This window comes from Panthera onca, chromosome D3 (assembly GCF_046562875.1).
Source record: "Panthera onca isolate mPanOnc1 chromosome D3, mPanOnc1 haplotype 2, whole genome shotgun sequence".
NCBI lineage: Eukaryota > Metazoa > Chordata > Mammalia > Carnivora > Felidae > Panthera > Panthera onca.
In genome coordinates, this window is record NC_138350.1 from 12,943,181 (window position 1) to 12,967,534 (window position 24,354).

At 48.1% G+C, this 24,354-nt stretch overlaps 1 protein-coding gene across 3 annotated transcripts in view; it reads right to left on the reverse strand.

The window, feature by feature from the left end:
• The window catches only part of KSR2 (kinase suppressor of ras 2), a 440,326-nt gene that overhangs the window by 15,624 nt on the left and 400,348 nt on the right, over positions 1-24,354 (reverse strand). For 2 of the 3 annotated variants that reach the window (XM_078435742.2, XM_081790698.1), the window contains exons 15-17: positions 11,620-11,716; positions 10,460-10,593; positions 4,671-4,802 (exon numbers count right to left, since the gene is read on the reverse strand). In XM_078435742.2, the coding sequence (XP_078291868.1) occupies positions 4,671-4,802; positions 10,460-10,593; positions 11,620-11,716 (363 nt within the window). Of the gene's footprint in view, positions 1-4,670; positions 4,803-9,521; positions 9,847-10,459; positions 10,594-11,619; positions 11,717-24,354 lie in introns of those variants that run through there. The other variant, XM_081790699.1, reaches the window with a different exon arrangement.

Genomic DNA, 24,354 nt, shown 5'->3' on the forward strand with positions numbered 1-24,354 from the left:
ACACACACACCAGCCCTCTATTTCCTAGTTTCTTCCTCACAGGGCTTGTGTTTTGGTAGCAGAGATACACCTAAAGCTTTCTTGATGTCTTAGAAGTCATGCTTATCCCAGGACACCTTCCCTGGTGCCTGAATTAAAACAGGTCAAAACCTAGCACCTTGAAGTTTAATGGAACGTGGCTAGGATTTCTGACCCTAGACTTACACTTCCAGGAAACCACTGTAAGGAAATACTTAGGTATACAAAAATCCCCTTACAAAGATATTCTCTATAGCATCATATATAATATCAAATCAAGGAGAAACGACACAACCGTTCAACAAAAGGAATAGGTTGCATGTATTATGGTAACTCCATAAAACAACATGGAATATGATATTATTAAAACATTTCAAAGAAATTTTGCTCACATGAAAAAAAATGCTTAATATATAATTCTAAGGAAAAAAAGCAGGACACAAGACTGTATATAAGGTAGTACCTACCCTTTTAAAAAATTACATATGTATAGACCGGAAAAAAAGAAATAGTAAAATGTTAACGATGGCTAACTCTGGGTGATAGGATAGGATTTTTTTTATAGTTTTGTTTTCTAAATATAAACTAGCTCATGGAATAGTGGGGAAAAATTGCTGGGGGGGATGTGGGTGGCAGTGAGGACATTGGTGGATGCCATGGGGTACTCACTGGGTGCTGGGGAGTTGCTGAGTTGTATCATAGGAATAGGTCTCAGCTCACTGGGAACAAAATTCCCAACTCAGGAAATATCTGAAACAATCCTAGGAAATGATCTTTCCTCTAATCTAAGATAATTTATGCAAATTTGCTTTAAAGAACACGAAGCACTCTGCTATCCTCTTTACTGATCAGAGGACTGTGTCAAACCAGCTATTTCTAGGGTCCCACTTCTCAGCATATTCTCCCCCTGCCAGCCTCATCCCTCCAGGGCAAGGAGCGGTGATGCCCGGGTGTTGGGGTGTTGCGTTAGATGGTCAGGAAGTTGCCACGTTAAGGTGCTAGATGATTACTGTTGTCGTCGTAATAATCAATAACACTGACTGAGTTTTGACTCTGTGTTAGACACTATGCGAAGCCCTCTGCATTTGCAATGATTATGGGGGACGTATAGGAAGCATGCCTTTTCCTTTTGCTGATGTGACATCTGGGGGCCTCCCTGACCCTGGAGGGACTGCCACTCTCCGAAGGGCAAGCTTATTCCTAAAGATGGTAAGGGACTCTCCTGTGAGTATGCCTTTCATATGCAAACTAGCCAATCCAAAGCCCCCCGCCCCCCCACCTCCATCAGGCTTCCACTCAGGGTCAATATTCCCCTGCCCTACTGGGACAATCTTGCACTCCAGGGCCCGCTAAATTAGTCAAACTAGCCAATTCTAGCCTGCTTACCCTGCCTCACCAGTTCTTCCCCAAGTAAATCGTAATAAAGGCTCTTGCCCACATCTTCCTCCTCACTGACCCTGGTGATTCCCTGTGTGGCTCTGCTTGATATGATGTGCCCCCTCCTTTGGAAACCATGAATAACAAGCCATCTCTTCAATGACAGTTGTTTCCCCCATCTATTGCCATCAACACACCTGAACAAAAATAAGACCTACGTGTTCAAACAGGAGGCACAGAGGAGGAGACAGAGACTCAGGAAGGTTATATATCTTACTCAGGGTCACACAGCAAATAAGAGGTGCAAGCCAGAAGCTGAATCTAGTTGATCTGACTGTAGAATTGCACCATTGGCCATTATGCTATGAGAAACCTGCCCTCCATCCTGTTCCAGAGTCTTTCCTAATTGGGGCAGTGAAGGATTCAGGGTCGGCGGGGGGCAATCCTCCAGCTGATGGTTGGGGTCTGGGGAAGGAGGCACAGACAGATTGCAGGCAAGGGCTCATGTGAAAGGGGGAAGGGAGCCTATTAGGAGCTTGACCCCGTGCTGCATGCCTTACAGGTGTTTTCTCGCTCAATCCTCAGAAAGCTTCCCCGGTTTTATTCTCTTTGATTCACAGTTAAGGGAAATAGGGCTTTTCGTGGTAAAATGACTCTGAAATCCCCGTGGCTAAAAGCTCCAACTCTGAAGTTGGGATGTCCCAAGCTGGACTCCGGATCCACCCCTGACCACATGGCAAGTCACTGAGCCACCTGGAGCCTGTTTCCTCGCCGGTCATTTGGGAACAGCATTTGGTCCCTGCCACAAAGGATGCTTGTGAAGATTCCATGAGACAGCACCCACAAGAACCTTAGCATGATGCTCAATATGCTTTTAAAAGTCCAGTTTTGTTCTAAGTCCTGTCTGAGCATGATGTTCCCAAGCAACAAGAAGCACCTAATTGGCAGGAAACCAAGAGCACCAGGTCCCTTAGAATTCAGCAGTGTCAGGAATAAAAGCCTCATTAAAACTTCCTTTCAAACCCAACTTTCAAGAGAAACTCACACGAAGAAAAAAATAAACTGCTAAAGATTAAAACTCCAGTGGAAAACCAATTACCCACTTTGGTACATTTTGTTAATTACATTCTTTTTCCTTTCGCTAAATTTATACTAAAATATACCAACTTAATTATTGCAGTTTGGTTTCAGATTACAGTCTCTAACGAGGTAAAGATTTGGGCATAAACTCATCAGGGCAAATGACAACGTCGAAAGGGGTCCAAGTGATAGATGTCGAGAATCCTTACGGGCCAGCAAATGCCTCCCCCATCCCCCACCACCGAGATGTACAGAGAGGACAGAGGAGGGGTGCTTTTCCGCAGAAGACGGTCCGACAGCTCGTGGCGTTGCTAAGTCTAATTGCACACATCTGCAGGGCTGCAACTTTCCCAAACAGCTTCCCCAGTGCCGCCTCTGCTTGTAACCAACAATCTTTGCAACCACCTTGGTGGACAAGGTAAGGCGAGGACTAGCATGGCCGTTGGAGGGAGGGGAGCCTGGAAGCCTTCCCGGATGCACCTTCTCAGGGAGCTCTGTCCTGCACCTTCTATCCTTCTCTGCGCTTCCAAAGACATCCCATTCTCTTTCATGGGTGTGGTTTCTCTCTCCTTGCTCAGACGCCCTACACCCCTCTTTCCCAAATTCTACATGTGTAGATACAGCTGCCTTCTAGTTGGTTCCACTGGCCATTTCCAAGGTAGCCCAGGCTCACTGTGTCCAAATCTGCATTCTTTGCCTTCCCAGCATAGGCCAGGCCTCCCTTCCAGGGTCTCTCTCTTGGTGAAAGACATTAGTCTCCACCCAGCTGCCTAAGGTAGGGATCTGGGCACCTCCCACATTCTACCCATCATCAAACCCTATCCCATCCACCCCCCACCCCCCATTGCTTCTTATGTCCATTTCCAGCATCCAAACCCACTGGCAGTGATCTGGTAAAGATTGCCAGCATCCCCCCTGGATTGGTCTCCCAGCCCCTCAGTCTTGTCCTTCTCCTCTCCATTCTCTGCACGGCAGAGTGATTGTTCCAAAACTCAAAGTATGATTACATCACTCCCCCTGCTTAAGAACCATCGATGGCTCCCCAGTGCTATGAAGATGAAAACTCCTCAGCCCAGCCTCTCAGTCCCTGCAGGATCAACCCCGATTCCCTCTCTAGTCTCTCGTGTCACCACCCCCAGCTCATTTTTTTCTCCTGATTCTCTCTCAGTTCCCTCCCCCTCTCACTCCCCACATGTTCCTCCATTGTGGACAATTTGTTTTCTGTTACTCTGGGCCTGTTCACATGTTCCTTCTATCTAGACATCTTGCCCTACCGTCATCTGGCCTACTTAGATTCAACCTCTCACTTAGGCTCAGGAGTCACCTCCTCTGGGAAGCCCTCTCTGATCTCCCAGGCTGAATTTAGTTCCTCTTTTATTCCCACAGTCCTGTGGGACTGCTGTGTTTATCCTCAGCATAGCATTTACCATACTCTGCTAAAATCGACGACCTCCTTGTCAGTCTTCTATTAGATAAGACAGAGGAGTCGTCTTTGGTGGTCTAAAACTATGTCTACAAATTCTTAGATATCCCTTTCTAAACAAGTAGAGCTTCATTCACCGCCTTGTGATTTAGAGGCTTGTTTCTAACACACACAATGTGGCAGAAACAACGATACGTAATTTCTGAGACCATCTCGTAAAGGCAATACAGCTTGTGAGGTCACTCAAGCAGCCTAAAGAAATGCCCACAGGGCAAGGAACTGAGGCGTCCTGCCAACAGCCATGTGGGTGGGCCATCTTGGAAGTGGATCATCAGCCCATTGAGCCTTCAGATGAGACCACAGCTCTAGCCAACATTTAGACCACAACCTTATGAGAAATTCTGAACCAGCTCAGAACCACTCAACTAAGTGACCCTCAAATTCCTGACCCCAGAAACTTGAGATGATCAATGTTTCTTTAATTCCCTAAGTTTTGAATAATTGTTAACAGCAGGCATTCCGTAGATATTCTGTGGTTATTGCTTCAGTGAATGAATGAATGAATGGGTCAAGCAACTTGCCATGGTCACATGGTTAGAAACCAGGCATGAAGGTTTACTAGGGTCATCCCTCCGCCACATCCCACTTGGATACCCCCAAACTCACCCAGAAACCTAACCACCTTGGCCCCAGAAGATAAGTACCCTGTCTCTACCAAGAGCCATGGAAGAAAGGCTTGGGAAATGTCCCTCTGCCTGGGTGGGCCACCTACCCGAGTGCGAAGACATCTGAGTGCTTGGAGAAGGGGAGCTTGTCCTCCTCTGTGTCGGGGGACAGCTGGCGGATGATCTCTGGTGCCAGGTGGCACAGCCAGCCATTCTGGATGCGGAGTTTATCCTCTCGCCTGGAGAAGCAAAACACAGAGTGAGCCCCGTTTCACAGCCCAGGGAGGACCAGCCCCCCAGCACTGACTCTGAGTCTCTGGACCATCTCTGTCCCGGCCCCGCCCCCCTCCCCCCCCCCCCCCCCCCCCCCGCCACACACTGCTGGGCACTGTCCGACCTTGTACTTGAGGCTGAGACCCAGTGGAAGGGACAGGGAAGACTGGTCTGGAGAGAGACACCCAACACCCAAACCATCATCGGGTCCCTCTACTTCTGAGGCACCCCCTTCTACATATTCATTCAACAACGACAGCTGAGTCTTGTTATCCATGGCAGTTATGTTTTATAAAGTCTCTGCAAATAGTGAGTTAGCAAATATGGAATCATTGCTCCTAGAGGAAATATGTCTTCACATGCACAGCTCACACAGATTGTAATCTTTAATCCTAAAAGCAACTCATCCTAGTACGTTCAATTTTCATTATCTTACAGAAGAGGAAAACGAGGCTCAGAAGCGTTGAGTGATGTGTCTGAGGCTGCCCCACAAGGAGATGCCAGAGTTGCAAAGCTCTGTCCAACTGGCCCAGGGTGGGGGGGCTTCCTGCCCTGCGCTGCACAGCCCCCTCCCATCTCTGTCCCCTGGTCATCTGTACGAGAGCCGAGGCGAGATCGCAGAGTGTCCCCTTGTTTGACCTCAGCTGGGAACACATGCATCAGGTGACTCAAATTTTCACCACCCTGTGCATGCCCATGAATGATTACAAATGTGAGGATTGATTTTTGGGGTGCAAACAGATGTGAGTAGGCAGATTCGCAAATCTGGAATCCACAAATGATGAGGATTGACTGTATTTATGGAGAACCCACTATGCCTAAACTCTGTTGTTTGTGGCACCGGGAGCATAGCGGTGAGGGAGTCCAGCAAGGTCCCTGCCCTCCTGGAGCCTCCGCTTTGGTAGGAGAAGGTGATGGCAGATGAATTAAATAAATAGGAAAAACACAGATAGTGATAAGCATTATGCAAAAAAAAAAAAAAATTAAACAGGGGAATGTGTTAAAGATAAGAGGGAACTTACTTTAGGTAAAATGTGAGCTAAGATAGGACATAAAGGATCCAGCCATATGAATAATGAGAAGAATATTCTAGGCAGAAAGGGAAGTTAGGACAAAGGTGTAAGGCAAACCCTGTCTGGGGTGTTCTAGAAACTTAAAGAAGGTGTGTGTAACTGGCACATTATCATGCTATCCTATGTGTTTCTTAAAATGTATACAGCCAACCCCTGGTTGATGGGCCTTAGGTAGCTCCTGCCCCTTCCATCATTTTGAGCAACGCTGTGAGGGACCTCTTTAGGTAGGTACTGTGAATGTATTCCCACTCAGATCTATGATTATTCCTTAAGATAAATTCCTGGAGGAGGAAATATGCTGGCTGCCTTCTTCACATTGTAAGTAGGTACAGACCTTTCCATTTGGGACTGAAATCTGAACAGACCTCCTACAAGATTTCCCCTGATTCAAGACTCCCAGGGAAGGGCCAGTGGGCAGCGAAGGGAGAGGCGCATGGATGTCTCCAACCATCAAGAGTGAGGTTGTGACGGTCCAGAGCCTCCAAATGTGGGGACCTGGGGCCGGCTGGATTCTACAGTTCTCCTAGGGTGGCTTCTGAGCTGTCAGGCCTGATGTACTGTTCCCTGAACTGCACTCATTCATATCCCATGATCATGATTCTTGCCCTACCTGAACACCGTCTATAGCAGCCACACCCAATAGAGTTTTCCATGATGATGGAAAGGTCTCTGTCTGGCTGGCTATCCAATATGGCAGCCACTAGCCATCATGGCTACTGGGCACTTGAAATCCAGCTAGTGATGCTAAATAACTGAACATTTAATTTTATTTAATTTTAATTAAAGTTAAAATTCCATTGCTCTACGTGGCCGGGGGCTATTGGACAGTGCTGCTCTAGACTATTATTTACTACAAATGGGTTTTTTTGTTTTCATTTACTTCTTAACATGACCATAAATGGAGACTAGCACTTTTTTTAGTACGCATGAAAATTAAGATGAAAAGGGCGTATTCACGTCATCCTTAAAGGTATCTTGTGGACCACACACTGGGGTCCACAAGGATCCCTGACAAGCAAGGCTCCAGGAGTTTGGGGGCTGGATAATTCTTTGTGGTGGAGGCTGTCCTGTGCACTGTAGGATCCCTGGCAGCTCCCCAGTACATCTCTTCCCCTGCTGTGATAACTAAAAATGTCTCCAGACATCACAAATATCCCAGGGGGGCGGGAGAGCCCCAGGTTGAGAGTCACCGCTCTAATTTATACATAAAATAAGGAGATGGTCCAAATTCCAGTCTTTTGGCATCAGTAACACAGGACTTACTCTGCACAGCAGACCTATTAGAACACATCCTCTGCTGGAAAGCAAGACTGAAACACATTGGCAAGCCCTCGAGTTGGCAGGTCCCAGTGAGTTCTTGCTTCCAGAAATGGGGATGCCTGCGGTAACTGAAGGACCTACCTGCTGCTGACTAGCCATGTGACCCTGAGCAGGCCTGAGTCTCCACTCTCCCATCTGTACAACGGGCACACAATTTCAAAGAAATTAACTTGTCCATCTTGAGGACTCAGAGACGGGGTTGAGACTAGAGCACAAAGAATATCACCCTTGAAGGAAGGGCGGTGGCCCGGGCCAGCCGACACTCTCCAGGTAGGACCAGGCCACTGGGGGTGCGGGGGCGTGGGCTGCTGCTTCCAGAAGGGAGAGCGTCTCCGTTCTGATCTCTTTCCAACAGTCCCTGCTGCCTCTTCTAGACTCGCTGGCTCAGTGCAGGTTTGGAACTGCGGGCAGGGTCAGGAGGAGGGGTGCTGGCCACTCCCTAACCCTCAGCTTGGGGTGGGTGTGGGCACACACCTGGGAGGGGGCTGGACCCCAGGTCTGGCCCAGCCACTCCAGGGTATCCTGTTCCCATGGGGATGGGCCCACCGGGTGGCAAACTCAAATCATCTCCATGATGGTTATTATTGATTAATAATTGTCTGCACGTGGCCGGCATGATCGTGGCTGGCACCGAAAATGACACCTTTTCTCAATGATGGCAGAACAGCTGTAAGCAAGCAACGCTGGGGACGGGTCTGGGGGAAGCCCTGGGGTCTGGCTGCATGTTCAGGACACGCTCACTTCCCTGGGCGACCCCCACCCCTGCCCAGGCCCGGCAGATCTCCCCCCTGCTGGGAAGCCAGCATTGTGATCGACCCAAGCTCTGAGGGGAGGGCGGGACAGCAAGTAACCCCGCTGAGTGCCTACTGTGTGCCAGGCTGTCCATCCCACTTAATCCCCGCAAACCCACGACAGGATGAATAAAATCCCTGCTCTGTGGACGAGAGCACAGAGCTTCCAAGCACTTCAGTGACCTGCCCAAAGCCGTGGACGCAGTCACTGCAGAGACTCCCAGCCACAATTTTACAGTAATTCCTGGAGAAATAGCACCCTTATGGAGCAAACTGAAGCCCTGCACTAAACTAAGCCCTGCGCACAACTGGAACGGGGAGATAAGCACAGGAGAAACCCCGTGGTGACAGGTGGGCAGCTGCGAAATGTGGATTTCCTCTGGGAGAGGTCGCTGGGGGCCCCCTGGCCTCTCCCAACACTACCCAGGTTTGTGTTGACACAATCAGGCCAGCCGCCGCCTTGCCCTTGACTTGAACTTGCCTCCTGGTTGACAGGGGGCCTCTAAGGATGAGGGAAAGGAAAGGAGGCCCACGTCATTCCATTTCCTTTCTTCCTTGTTACCCTGGGGCTTTAGCAGACCAAGAATCAAAAGGAAGAAAATCAGAGGCCCTGTCCCCTTTTCCTCCACCGGTGAGAGAATCCACAGGCAAGGAGAAAGAGAGACAGTGCGGACATGGCTCCAGGAGGGAAGAATTGTCTTCTTGTTTTAATGTTTATTTATTTTTGAGAGCAGGAGGGAGGGGGAGGGAGGGGCAGGGACAGAGAGAGAGAGAGAGAGAGAGGGAGAGAGGGAGGATCCGAAATGGGCACTGCACTGTCAGCACAGAGCCCGATGTGGGGCTCGAACTCACAAACCACGAGATCATGACCTGAGCCCAAGTTGGACGCTTAACCGACTGAGCCACCCAGGTGCCCCAGGCACTGGGTTTTAAAGAGCCTTGAAGTCCGATAAGGAAAACATCTGCTGGGCCTCTTTTTGTCTGGACACAAATACCTGAGTGCATAGTGATGTTACCAATTGCTTTCTCAGACCCTCAGCCTGGAGTGATGGATGAATGTGTGTGTGTGTGTGTGTGTGTGTGTGTGTGTGTGTGTGAGAGTGTGTGTGTGTGCATGCAATCCCTCCACTAGCAAATTCGCAAGTGAGCGCTGCTGGGGAGACAGAGGGAAGAAGGAATTTGCACGAGTCAGCCCTCCTGGCTTCTTGGGTTCTAACTTGAGGGACTCTCTCCATTTATCTACCCATTGACCTATTTGCTCATTTACCTACTTCTTTTCTTAGCTCAGGTGCTATAGATAGTTTTGGAGACTGCACGGAATCTTTTTGGGCGGAGTAAAATCTAGAGAGCAACTTCGGCTTCTGTTGCGCTCTGTTTCTAGATCACACAGAAGCAGCCAGATCAAGTTTTGCTGATTTGGGGATGCTCTTTGATATTATAGGTATTATATAGCATGAACGAAGTTCACTTTGGGCGTGGCGGGGGGGGGGGCTGGGGTGTCACCCTCAAAGAGATCAGTGGTTCTCCAAAGCAACTGAAACGGAAGTAAAAGGAGAGTGTGAGTGAAGCTGCCGGTCGGAGGAGGCATGCATAGAAGAGGGGTGATTAGAGAGAACCGCAGGGTTTTTAAGTTTGCGAGCGAGCGCGAGCGTGTGGCTCAGGCTCCAAATGAAAAGTCACAGAGGGCAGACCTTCTGAATCATGGGTTGTTTATTTGGAATCAAGCTGTTTCTCCCGGTCAACTGCAGGCAGCTTGTCCTCGGGGCGGGTGAGTGGCTCCTGAGAGTTAATTACTTAAGGATGGTTAATGATTCTCCTGGGTGACCCTGGGGGGAGGTATATGCAAATTAATCGTAATTACAACAGCTCAGCAGCAGCTACTCGGTAGTGTTTTCTGTGCTCCCGCACGGTGCAGGACGCTTGATTGTGTTATTTCATCCACACAAGAGTCCTATGAGGTAGGCATGATCAGACCCATCATTTTTCTTGCAGACAAGGAAACTCAAGTTCAGGCAACTGAAGTCACGATCAAGTGGGGCCACAGGTGGGTCTCACTCTAAATCCCTTAACTGACACTCATGTTGTACTAACATGTAGGAACGCCCCAGAAAACGTGCAGCAAGGGCTCTTGGGTGAGGCCGCCTGCCAGGTGGGTCTTCCAGGCAAAGGGGGAGTCTCCCTTTTAAGCTCAAGGGCAAGGGCTTTCAGGGCTTGGGGGTGCTCCGTGCCCAGTAACCCACGTGCACTTAAAGGCACCGCTCGCAAGACAGGTCCCAAGGGAATCACAATGTGACCTGTCATTAGCAACAGCCTTGCCGCTCAGCCAAGCGACCTCAGGCTCAACACCCGGTCTAGGTCCCCTGAAGCCATTCGGGTGACTTCTCACTCCCCGACTGTCATCCGTCAAGGACCCCTCTGTGCCCTTCCACCGCCGCTCACCTGCCGGCCTGCAGCACCCCGGAAATGCTGAAGAGCCCGAAGTCTGTGATCACCACTTTCCCGTTGTCGTAGAAGACATTCTTTGACTTGAGGTCCTTGTGAAGGATCCCCTTTGCGTGCAGGTAGCCCATGCCCTGGAAGGAGCCAGGAAACGGGATGTCGTCAGGGAACACGGAGTGCTCGCCGCTACCCTGGCTCGGGTTCAAGAGCACCCTGAACAGCTGCACTGCTTGGGGCCCAAACGCACAGGCTTGCAGGTGGGGCTGTGCGGGACCGGGCAGGGTCCTCAAGGCACACCTCTGCCACCGCTCTCAGACTACGGCCAAACTGTTCCCACTTGGCTCTGAAGCTTCCGGAAGAAGCCCCCGAGGAAGACATCCCTAGCGGGAGAAAAACTGAAGACGAACCAGAGAGGTGGTCCCCAGAGTAAGCTGAGGGATGCCATCAACCACCTCCCCGCACTTCCTCTTTGAAAAAAATAACTCCTCGGCAGGACGTTTGTTTTATAGCTACTTAACCCATATCAGCGCTGAAGGCACCACATTCCTCAAGGGACAGATCATGATCCAGTGATCAAGACCACGGAGGAGAAGCTAGCCCAAGGGTGAGTGTCTAGATTCTTTGTGTGTGTGTGTGTGTGTGTTGTTTTTTTTTTTGTTTTGCCTTTATGAGCTGTCACATTTTATCTCTTCTAACAGCTTAGTCCTAACACTTCCAATGGGAAATGAAAGTCCCAGTCAACTGACTAACGAGGCACCTGCCAGAAAACACAGGATGTTCCAGTTTGTTTTAAGCCCAAACAACAGTCCCAACAATTGGATGTTTCCCTGGCGGCTACAGAGAGAGAGAGAGACAGAGAGAGACAGAGACAGAGGGCTTCCACTCATGGGAATTCAAGCATCCGAGGGGTGAGGGATTCTAACAACACAAGCTTCTCCTGGTACCCTACGTGCCCAATTATCATGATGATGAGGCACCAGACAGAAGCCAGACATCGGGAGACCATCCCTAATGGTGGTATCTGGGCAAAACTCTTACTCACATACAGCGTGGTATTTTTCTGGTCAAGTCTAATTTTTTTTTTTTTTTTTTAAATCCAGACTGCTGGTCTGAAGCCAGACCCTGCATCTCTCGGGAGGGAGCCCCGGCTCCTGTGGTACCTTCACAATTTCTTGGGCAATCTGCCTCGTTTTGTTGACATCCAAGACGATTTTGGCATCCCTCACCACAGAGTAGAGAGTCCGTCCCTTACACAGGCTGAAAAGCAAAAGGAGAGGACACATTATTGGCACTTGTTCAGATGAGAGTGACCCACGGCAGTTGTCCGGTGTGACAAATAATAGTGGATGTGCCACTAGGACGCCTGTTGGAGAACAAGCCTGTGAATGGACCTCAGGTCTGGCTCTCGGATACAGATCTGGGAGCACGTTCTTTGGGGTTCTTCGGGGTCTTCACTGACACCCCCACCGCCAGCATCTCAGGACACCCGCAGAACCTAACCCAGTCCAGAGGCAGGCTTGCCACGTTCCCTCCGTCCCAGGGTTGCACGGAAGGAAAGCTGTGCATGAACCAATAACTTCTGGGGTCCTGAGACGCCACTCAGACAGCACTCTGCCAGCCACCTGTCCCAGCTGCTCCCACTCGCCAGAAGCTGCTGGGGTGGGCGGTGGGGGCAGTGATGAAACCCCAGCAAGATGGTGGCTCATATCCACCAAGGACCATCAGCCAACGATGCATTCAAGCACCCGATGCATTACACACACATCCGTTGTGTGTAAACACGGATACCCTGTGTCCCAAACCAGACGCCCGTCTAGAGGGTTTTTTTTTTTTTTTTTTTTTAAATTTTTTTTCAACGTTTTTTATTTATTTTTGGCACAGAGAGAGACAGAGCATGAACGGGGGAGGGGCAGAGAGAGAGGGAGACACAGAATCGGAAACAGGCTCCAGGCTCTGAGCCATCAGCCCAGAGCCTGACGCGGGGCTCGAACTCACAGACCGCGAGATCGTGACCTGGCTGAAGTCGGACGCTTAGCCGACTGCGCCACCCAGGCGCCCCTAGAGGGTTTTTTAAACTATGTTCAGACTCACTGAGTTCATTTTGAGGACCAGTGGTTTAAGATAAATGACAAGATGGAAAAGGACGTTAATGCAGCGACAGCGACACCTTCTCATTGAGTTGCCTGCTTGCTCACCCACCCGTCCCTTCTATGGTGAGCTCCGTTCCCGGCACACACACAGCAGGCACTCAATACGCGCTCATCGAATGAGGGAAAGAATGAATGAGTGAATGAATAAATGAATGCAGTCTATATTTACCACAGCATTCCCTGCCTCTAGCACCAAATCTAGCTCAGAGGAGCAAGTGTCGGCTGGAAAAGGAAGGAATGTCATTAGGGAAGTTCATGTTCCATCTTCTGTCAAAACTAATGGCTTGCATTTTTCTTTTAATCTATGATTTCACTGCTAAAATACTCTCAGCCTTTCCTTCAGTATTTTTCGAGCCCTTGTTATGTGCTACACTTGGCTGAGATTGTACAGTTGAAGCTAGATCCCGGCTCTGCTCCTTACTGTGTGTCTTTGGGTGGGTTACTTAACCCCTCTGGGCCTCGGATTCCTCAACTAGCAAAGAGAACGAGTGATACCTACCTTGTAGCGTCACTACGAGGACTGAGTGAGAGAAGGAACTGAGTGCCGTGCCTGGCACCTGGTGGGAAGTATAGCATCGTGGTGAGAATTTGTGGGTTAGAACCCTGGTGGCATCAGTGAGTAGCTGTGTGACCCTGGGCAGGTGAGTTAACCTCTCTGAGCCTCACTTTCACTATCTGTACAATGGAGTCAATAGTTCCTGCCTTACGAGGTGGTTAGGAGAACCCCATGAAATCAGGTGTGTAAGGTGTCGGCATCTCTCCATGCCCAGTGCACAGAAGTACCCTACTCATGAAACGCTGGCTGTTAGGCGAGGTAGTAAGTGATCAATAAAATGCCAAATGTGTACGCACACTTGTGTACATATGTGCCATATATTCATACGCATACGACATCTGCGTGTCCATCCGTTGTATTCCTACCTGTCTACCTGGCCACGTACCTACCCATCCACCCACATACCCGTCCAAAATGCTACCTGTGACCTTTCACTAAGACTCATTTCTTAGTGAGATTCTCAGCGTAGCTGACGCCCAGGGGGGTCTGATTCATCCGTCCAAGGTCGCCCCGTAAGCTGGTGGGAGGCAGCCACGGTGACTCAAGTCTGTCCCCTGTTGTTGCTGTCCTGGGGGGTACGTTTGCTGTGGCTACTGCAGGAGAGGGGGAGAGAGGCGGGCTGTGCAGCCAATTAAGCCACACTGACATTTAAATATGGGGGATTGGCGGAGACCGTGGGTGGACTCCCTCCCCTGGATACTCGGTTCTTGAACAGCCACCTACGCTCATTACAGGCCAGAGCCCAGAAAATACTGTTCCCGCTGCAGACGGCAGAGCAAATAATTGCAACAGGCTTCAAGACTCCCAGACTCTCCTTCCCGGGGTAACTGTGTGCAGGTCTCAGGCTTCAAACACCCATTCCATTTCCTTGCCTGCACCCAACTTCCTTTCTGGGAGCACCTGCGAAAATCTTTGCTTCTCTTGCTACCCTGTGGTTTCTGGGGCTGCTGGAGTACATCCATCGACTGGCGGGATGTAAATTCGCACGACCACAGCCTGGCACGTCTACCAAAGTGAAACATACAAACACCCCACGATCAGCGGTTCCTTCCCTAAGTATATATATACAGGCATGCGTACTCACATTCGCCCACAGACATGCCAGAAGGTACGAGAACGTTAACAGCAGCCCATTCATAATAGCCCCGCACTGGAGCCAATCCAAATGTTCATCAACAGAAAGATGGATTGATTGTGACAGAGCCAGATAACAGCATATATTCGTATTGTACTGTATAATAATCAACGAATTACTGCTAACTGCAAAAAACGTGACGTTCATAAACACAGTGTTAAACAAAGACGACTCAAGACTCGCACCGAATGATTCTATTTACGCAAAGTGCAAAACCAGACAAAACTGACCCATGTGCTAGAAGTCATTGTAGTGGTGACCCTTGGGGGCCGGGGAGGCTGGAAAGGGCGTGAGGGGTCCAATGTGGCTGGGGGGGGGGGGGGGATGCAGGCAATGTTTTGATTTGGGTGCTGGCTGGCACATGAGTGTGAATTGAGTGGAAATTCATCAGGTTGTGCTCTCAGGATCTGGACACTTTGCCAGACGTTATACTCAAAAAAGTCTGCTGTAAACAAATTGGCATGGTGTTGAAATTTAAAAGAAAATCTAAACCAACGCTGATACCCCAGGTATCCATTTCTAAGCGCTTCACACAGTCCCAAGGGGCAGAGTCCACAGAGGAATTAGGTATTTATCCGGGGCTGAGCTGGAGAGCAGGTGCGGGGCGAAGGCTGAGCTCGAAGCAGGAGCAGGCATCGGGCAGGTATCCAGGGCGGAAGAGGCTCAGATACTCCAGACAAGTCAGTCCAAGTGTCTTTGGCAACTGTTCTGAGCTTGGGGCTTCTGTGGCTAACACTGGTGCCCAAAAGCCATTTGCAGCGTGGGAGGTGAGGAAGGGAAAGGAGAGGATGAAGGGTTACAACCCTCACAGCAACTTGCAGGAGCCACACTGTGGCCCCATTTCTACAGACGAGGATATGGAGACCCAGAGGGGCAGAGGACCTGCTCACGGACACACAGACATGGGATCAGCCCAGTCCTGATCTTTCTCTCATCTCCTCTTTGGTGTGGGTGCTGGACATGATCTGGGGGCCATTTAAGAGACACGCAGCCAAGTGAATCCAAATCCGACTCTCCCATTTACTACTTACGGGGTGACCTCGGGAAGTGACTCCAACCTCAGTTTCCTCATCTGTAAAATGGGAGTAATAGTAATAATTCCAGTTAATGTGTCTGAGCCCTTGTTATGTGCCAGGTACCGGGGTACTAAGCACAGGTACAGGTACTAAGCACGAGAGCCCCCCCCCCCCCCCCACACACGGTGGGTACCCTTGCTGTATTCTATGGATTCTAAGATGCATGTTTCCTTGAAGTTTAACATCTCCGAAATCAGAATGTGTCTGATTGATGGACAGGTAACAGTTCTGTTGGCACTGTATTTCTCTCTTTGTAGTACGTGAATACAACGTGCATATTGTAACTGACAGCATCTTGGATTTAATCAAGTCTTGGCTCAGCCACATTTTACAGATAAGGAAACTGAGGCTCAGAGAGGTTAAGTAGGGCTGGGATATGAACGCAGGCAGCCTGGCTTCAGAGCTGATGCTCCTGACCCCCATCTTTGGCTCCATAACTTTCTCTCAGACCCCAGCACGTCATATGCCCTCAGTAAATGGTAGCCATAATGTCATTGCTATGGCAACGAAGATTAATGAGGCCCGCTGGCCTTGGTAGCAGAGTCAGTCTGGAGGTCAGGAGGTGTTTTAGTGGCTTCAGGATATAGTGAGTACTTCTCTAGCTCCTGGGGCAGTACACATACACACACACACACACACACACACACACACACACCCCCCCTCCATATCTCTCTCTGCTAAAAGATCACATTTCTCCAAGAAGAACAAGGCCCAGAAATGTCTCACTTTGTCTGCAGGCCGATACAGAGGTCTCTTCAGCCCTGACCCGAGACAGGTCATTCATACAATTCTGACCTTTGACCCCATGTCCCGGGTGACACAGTGAGCCTTCTGGCCAGGATGACACTGTAAGTGGAAGATCCTTGTTGTAAACCAGCCCCAAAGAGGATTGTCAGTAACAATGAGATAAAACCATCTAGAAGGCTCATCTCCAAGGGCCTCCGTCCAAACTGGCTAATTCTGCCAGAACAGGGACTAGGAGAGAAATCTAGATGCCTGGGGTGGCCACTTCCCTTCCCTCCTCCAAACCCCTCAGCACCAAGCCCGGGGACCCAGGCCAGTGTGAATGAATGGTGGGGAGTGTGGGCTGGGGGCCACCTCCTCCGAAGACTGTCAGGCAGGCCCCCAGCCCAGTTCTGGCACCTCTCAGCCCACATGGCTTTGGAGACTCATCAGGGGCACAGGGTCCCCATCTGCTACTGTGGGCGTGGTCAGCTGAACAACAGACCCCCAAAGCTGTCCACGTCCTCATCCTCAGAAACGGTGACTATTTCCCTTATATGGCACATGGAACTTTGCAGAGGCAACTACGGTTTTTGACGTGGGGAGACTGTCCTGGCTTATCTCAGTGGGTCCGCTGTCATCACAAGGGTCCTTAAGGTGAAGGGAGAGACAGAAGAGAGAGAGAGGCAGAGGGAGATGTGAGTAAAAGACTCAACCAGCCCTTGCTGGCTCTGAAGATGAGGAGGGCGTCATGAGCCAAGGGGTGCAGGCAGCTTCTAGAAGCCAGAAAAGGCAAGAACAGGTTTGTCCCCTACAGCAGCCAGGATGAACGCAGCGGACACCTTGATTTTAGCCCTGTGAGACCCATTTTAGACTTCCGACCTCTAGAATCGTAAGATACATTTGTGTTGTTTCAGGCCACGAAGTCTGCGGTCCTTTGTTTCGGGAGCCCTGGGAAACTAACCCAGTGGGATAGGACATACTGCATCGCAGGAGGGTGTGAGGTGGAGATGAGATCGCACAGGCACAGTGCTTGGCCCAGCGTCTGGCCAGAACCTATACTCCTTCAACAGCAGCTCATATCACTGCTAATAATATTACTGCTGATATTGTTGCTAATGATCATACTTTCCTGCTTAGGTGACCCCAAGTGCCCTTCGCGGCCTCTCCAGCTTCCCTAATTTGGTCTCTATCCAGCACTCCTAGAGGCCACTTCAAAATGCAAAGCTGACCGGTCGCTCCCTGCTACAGTCCCCCCTCTACCTCTCTCCCACCCCCACCCCGGGGTCTCTGGACACAGACCCAACTCCTCCAGGGCCCACAGGTGTGATACAGACTGGCCCCGACAGGCTGTTCCACCCCCTTCTTGTTGGGACTCTCCCCTTTGTTCACTGAGTTCCAGTCCCACACACCTACCTCAGGGCCTTTGCCTGTGCTGTTTCCGCAGCCTGGAACACTCTCCCCATTTGTCCTCAAAAGCCTTCCCTGGCCTCCCCAACTAGTTCCCTCGTGCCCTGTAGGTCCCTGCAGCACCACGGACCTCATCCCTGCAGCACTTGTCCTGGTTGGAATTGTACACACACTGGCTGGAATCTTTGATGACAGATTATCTCCTCCAGACTACTCTCCGTGAAGGCTGGGTCTAGGTGCTCCTGGCCACAGCTGCGCTCCCAACATACAGAAGGTCCTGAAGGAATCGGGGTATGCAGTGCTACAGGCTGCCTCACATGGCCAGACCTCGCAGGGAGTGAGATCCCCACTGCAACGCCACATCCAGTAAAACAGAAACTACCCCTCAGGGGTCTGCCTTCACCTTTCTTGGCTTGTTTGCTTGGGGGCGTTATTTTGGGGCTCTCTGAGGGTAACAGATGGTCCCTTGGTGATGGAAGCCTGGTCTTAAACGGGAATGTCTTTAGACCGGGCATGTATAATCTCCTCCCTGCCTAGACCTCAGAGGTGTTTAAGCACAAGTCCAGTGGCTGATGAACCTGCATGGGCACCACAGTCCCCTGGAAGAGCCTGTTAAAACAAAGATGGCTGGTCCTACCCCAAGAAATTCTGATTCTGAGGGTCTGGATTGGGTCCAGAGAATTTGCATTTCTTTTTTTTTTTTTTTTTAATGTTTATTTTTCAGAGAGAGACAGAGCATGAGCAGAAGAGGGGCAGAGAGAGAGGGAGACACAGAATCCGAAGCAGGCTCCAGGCTCCGAGCTGTCAGCACAGAGCCCGACGCGGGGCTCGAACTCATGGACTGCGAGATCATGACCTGAGCCCAAGTCGAACGCCTAACCTAACCCACACGGGCGCCTGTGAGAATTTGCATTTCTAGTAAGTTCCCAGGTAATGCTAATGCTGGTGGTCCAGAGATTCCCACGTTGTGGAGCACCACTCAAGACCAATCTCATTTTACTGAGGCCCAGAGATCATCAGTTAAGTTCACAATCGATTTAGTGAGAGTGGCACCGTGGGCAGGGCAGTATTCTGTTTCAGGTGTGTGCAAGACAGGCCCAGTCCTTAATCTCATGGGGCTGACCGGCCAGGGGAGATGTCAGCCAATAAATAAGTCACTGAGCAAATAGAAAGATGTTCGGAGAAGCATAAGTGCTTAGAAGAGAATAAATAGATTTACTGGACAGAGAGTGGTGGGGCTGGGGGCTTCTTTCACTAGGACAGTGAGGGTAAGTCCCTCAGGGGAGGTGACCCTTATGCCAAGGGCTGAAGAAAGAAGGCAGCCATGTGAAAATCTGGAGGAAGAGAGTTCCAGGCTGAAGGACCAGCCAGTGCAAAGGCCCTGGGGTAGGACCAGGCTGGTACACTTGAGTAACACAGCAAAGGCCATATGGCTGGGCTCTAGAGAACATCTCCCAGGGCCTGCTTTCCTCAAGTGCTGATCTTCCAAATAAAAGAAACAGCTGAGTGGAAACAGTCCTTAGCTCTGCCTGATTTGTGTTCCCAAGGCAGTTGGTTTCAAAGTCAGCTGTTGTTTTAAAACACTCTCTTCCGTCAGACGGGATTTATAACTCTTTGGTTCACTCACTTCTAAGCATTCTCCACCTCTCAAAACTCAAAACCCCCTTAAGTGCCCCTCTCTTTCCCCCTTCCCTTGAGCAAATAAATCACGCTTCAAGCGACAAGTTGCGTACTCCATCAAACTCCAGCCGCAGGCAATCTCTTAACTTCCAAGTCGTTCATGAATCTAACACTGAAGATATTAAACCTTGGGACTCTGGGGCTTTCTAATAAAAAATGCCAGGTGAGCTTCCTATTAAAAATGGGAAATGCCAGAAAGCAAGTGAGAAATGCCAGCTGCTCGCCACCTGCTTAACCTGATGTGCGTCCAGGAAATGAAGAGTTATAGAGTTCCATTTAGTAAGAGGTTGGTGGCAGAAGGCTCATGTCCCAGCCAGATGAGAAAGAAGATGGTGGCCTGCCAGACACCGGAATATGCAAAGCAGGAGCCTAGCTGCCCATGAGAGCAGGACTTACTTTTCCCCAACGCACACTCCTGCCCTCCTTCAGCCTTTGATATTGCTGCAAAGCCCAGAGAAGTCGGGGGTTGGGGGGGGGGGGGAAGAGGAAGCTTAGACTCTGTCTTACTGGCTTCTTCTCTCCAGGGCTGGATCCAGTTTTGCTAAGTCCAGAGGCCAAAGGTTGGCTCCTCTGGGCCCTTTAAGTTCTGAGATGGGGCTGTGACAATCAGTGAGTGCTTCTGTCCCTGACTGTGACCTCAGGCTTTGGGGCATCTGGTGACAATCTGCCCTCCGTGGTCTGGGCTTTACAAGGGTAGGAATGCTCCAAGGGCGCAGGCAATCAGCTAGGGAAGCAGGAGCCTCTAGCTCACCACAGGAAGAACTTCCAGGAAATGGTAGCCTGGCTGGTCCTCTGCCTCTGGTCACATTGTGTGGTCTGGTCGCCATCTGAGACCTGTTCTTGACCTTGTCCAAAGACATGCCAGGACATGCTCCTCCCTCACTCTACACCATATATAAGTACACATATACATGTACACATATATGTATATATATGTAATCATGTATATTTTTTGTGTGTGTGTGTGTGTGTATTATCATTTCCTAAGGGTCAGACTGTGTATCTCACTGCAATCATTCCAGAATCACCTTAAGATTTTTGCCAGATTGGCATTATTTATCACTCACTAATACTTTTTCTTCAGATGCATTGCCTTGAAAAAATAAGTGTATTTTTTTTAACCACATAAAGGAAATTTATTTCAGAGTATACTGAAATTTATACTCTGAAATTTATTCAGAGTATAGTCTTAAACATGGAGAAGCTTATTTTGTGGGCTGCGAGAAAACTTAAGATAATTTACTGCCTCCAAGCAATGGTTCTACCTTTGATTTCTTCCTTAAACCCATCAGATGGCACTTTACTTCTTCTCTGTGTCATCGATCATTCCTCTGATGGCAAATTTCTGGCTGTTTATTTTTTTTTTAATTTTATTTTTTACTTTTAAAAATTTACATGCAAATTAGTTAGCATATAGTGCAACGATGATTTCAGGAATAGATTCCTTTGTGCCCCTTACCCATTTAGCCCATCCCCCCTCCCACCACCCCTCCAGTAACCCTCAGTTTGTTCTCCATATTTATGAGTCTCTTCTGTTTTGTCCCCCTCCCTGTTTTTATATGATTTTTGTTTCCTTTCCCTTATGTTCATCTGTTTTGTGTCTTAAAGTCCTCATATGAGTGAAGTCATGATTTTTGTCTTTCTCTAATTTCACTTAGCATAATACCCTCCAGTTCCATCCACATAGTTGCAAATGGCAAGATTTCATTCTTCTTGATTGCCGAGTAATACTCCATTGTATATGTATAACACATCTTCTTTATCCATTCATCCGTCGATGGACATTTGGGCTCTTTCCATAATTTGCCTATTGTCGATAGTGCTGCTATAAACATGGGGGTGCATGTGTCCCTTCGAAACAGCACACCTGTTGGGGCGCCTGGGTGGCTCAGTCGGTTAAGTGACCGACTTCGGCTCAGGTCATGATCTCACAGTCTGTGAGTTCGAGCCCCACGTCAGGCTCTGTGCTGACAGCTCAGAGCCTGGAGCCTGCTTTGGATTCTGTGTCTCCCTCTCTCTCTGCCCCTCCCCTGCTCATGCTCTGTCTCTCTCTCTGTCAAAAATAAATTAAAAAAACATTAAAAAAAAAAAAAAAAAGAAACAGCACACATGTATCCCTTGGATAAATACCGAGTAGTGCAATTGCTGGGTCGTAGGGTAGTTCTATTTTTAGTTTTTTGAGGAACCTCCCTACTTTTTTCCAGAGTGGCTGCACCAGCTTGCATTCCCCCCAAAAATGAATGTATTAAAAAAAATCTGTATCATTACTTTCTATCATTGCCAGGTAGAAAGCCTGTATCTCTAGCCCCAAATAAATGTAAAAAATAAGTACAGTGAAAGCCCATATGTCAAACAAAATGAAATCCTAGCTTGGCATTTGTGGCCAAATGCTCTGATCTTGAGGCCTCCTCTTTGTTTTAAAACAGAAGTTTAGGACAAATCAGCCCTCAACAAAAAGATCGAGATCATACCATGCATATTTTCAGACCACAATGCTATGAAACTCGAAATCAACCACAAGAAAAACTTTGGAGAGATAACAAATACTTGGAGACTAAAGAACATCCTACTAAAGAATGAATGGGCTAACCAAGAAGTTAAAGAGGAAATTAAAAAGTACATGGAAACCAATGAAAATGGTAACACCACAGCCCAAAGCCTCTGGGACGCAGCAAAGGCAGTCATAAGAGGGAAGTATATAGCAGTCCAGGCCTTCCTAAAGAAGGAAGAAAGATCTCAGATACACAACCTAACCTTACACCTTAAGGAGCTGGAAAAAGAACAGCAAATAAAACCCGAAACCAGCAGAAGGCGGGAGATAATAAAGATTAGAGCAGAAATCAATGTTATCAAAACCAAAAACAAACAAACAAACAAAAAAAAACAAACAGTAGAACAGATCAATGAAACTAGGAGCTGGTTCTTTGAAAGAATTAACAAAAGGGATAAACCCCTAGACAGTTTGATCAAAAAGAAAAAGGAAAGGACCCAAACAAATAAAATCAAGAATGACAGAGGAGAGATCACAACCAACACCGCAGAAATAAAAACAATAATAAGAGAATATCAGGAGCAATTACACGCCAATAAAATGGGCAATCTGGAAGAAATGGACAAATTCCTAGAAACCTATAAACTACCAAAACTGGAACAGGAAGAAATAGAAAATTTGGACAGACCCATAACCAGTAAAGAAATTGAATTAGTAATCAAAAATCTCCCAACAAACAAGAGCCCAGGGCTGGATGGCTTTCTGGGGGAATTCCACCAAACATTTAAAGAAGAGTTAACACCTATTCTTTTGAAACTGTTCCAAAAAATAGAAATGTGAGGAAAACTTCCAAACTCATTCTATGAAGCCAGCATCACCTTGATTCCAAAACCAGACAAAGACCCCACTAAAAAGGAGAACTATAGACCAATTTCCCTGATGAACATGGATACAAAAATCCTTCACAAGATACTAGCCAACCAAATCCAACAATACATTAAAAGAATTATTCACCACAACAAAGTGGGATTTATACCTGGGATGCAGGGCTGGTTCAGTATCTGTAAAACAATCAATGTGATTCACCTCATCAATAAAAGAAAGGACAAGAACAACATGATCCTCTCATATGCAGAGAAAGCATGTGACAAAATACAGCATCCTTTCTTGATAAAAACCCTCAAGAAAGTAGGGATAGAAGGATCATACCTCAAGATCATAAAAGCCATACATGAAAGACCCACCACTAATACAATTCTCAATGGGGAAAAACTGAGAGCTTTCCCCCTAAGGTCAGGAACACAACAGAGATGTCCACTCTTGCCACTGTTATTCAACATAGTACTGGAAATCCTAGCCTCAGCAATCAGACAACACAAAGGAAAAAAAAAACATCCAAATTGGCAAGGAGGAAGTCAAACTTTCACTCTTTGCAAATGACATGATACTCTATATGGAAAACCCAGAAGATTCCACCAAAAAACTGCTAGAACTGATCCATGAATTCAGCAAAGTCGCAAGATATAAAATCAAGGCACAGAAATCGGTTGCATTCCTATCCACCAATAATGAAGCAACACAAAGAGAAATCAAGGAACCGATCCCATTTAGAAGTGCACCAAAAACCATAAAATACCTAGGAATAATCCTAACCAAAGAGGTGAAAATCTATACACTGAAAACTATAGAAAGCTTGTTAAAGAAATTGAAGGAGACACAAAAGAATAGAAAAATAGTCCATGCTCCTGGATTGAAAGAACAAATATTGTTAAAGTGTCAACACTCCCCAAAGCAATCTACATATTCAATGCAATCCCTATCAAAATAACACCAGCTTTCTTTACAGAGCTAGAACAATCCTAAAATTTGTATGGAACCAGAAAAGACCCCGAATAGCCAAAGCAATCTTGAAAAAGAAAACCAAAACAGGAGGCATCACAATCCCAGACTTCAAGCTATACTACAAAGCTGTAACCATCAAGACAGTATGGTACTGGCACAAGAAGAGACACTCAGATCAATGGAACAGAATAGAGAATCCAGAAATGGACCCACAAACGTATGGCCAACTAATCTTTGACAAAGCAGGAAAGAATATCCAATGGAATCAAGACAGTCTCTTCAGCAAGTGGTGCTGGGAAAATTGGTGAGTGACATGCAGAAGAATGAACCTGGCCCACTTTCTTACACCATACACAAAAAGAAACTCAAAATGGGTGAAAGACCTAAATGTAAGACAGGAAGCCACCAAAATCCTAGAGGAGAAAGCAGGAAAAAACCTCTTTGATCTTGGCTGCAGCAACTTCTTACTCACCACGTCTCCGGAGGCAAGGGAAACAAAAGCAAAAATGAACTACTGGGACCTCATCAAAATAAAAAGCTTCTGCACAGTGAAGGAAACAATCAGCAAAACTAAAAGGCAATCGACAGAATGGGAGAAGATATTCACAAACGACATATCACATAAAGGGTTAGTATCCAAAATCTATAAAGAACTTAGCAAACTCAACACCCAAAAAACAAATAATGCAGTCAAGAAATGGGCAAAAGACATGAATAGACACTTCTCCAAAGAAGACATCCAGATGGCCAACCGACACATGAAAAAAGCTCAACATCACTCATCATCAGGGAAATACAAATCAAAACCACAATGAGATACCACCTCACACCT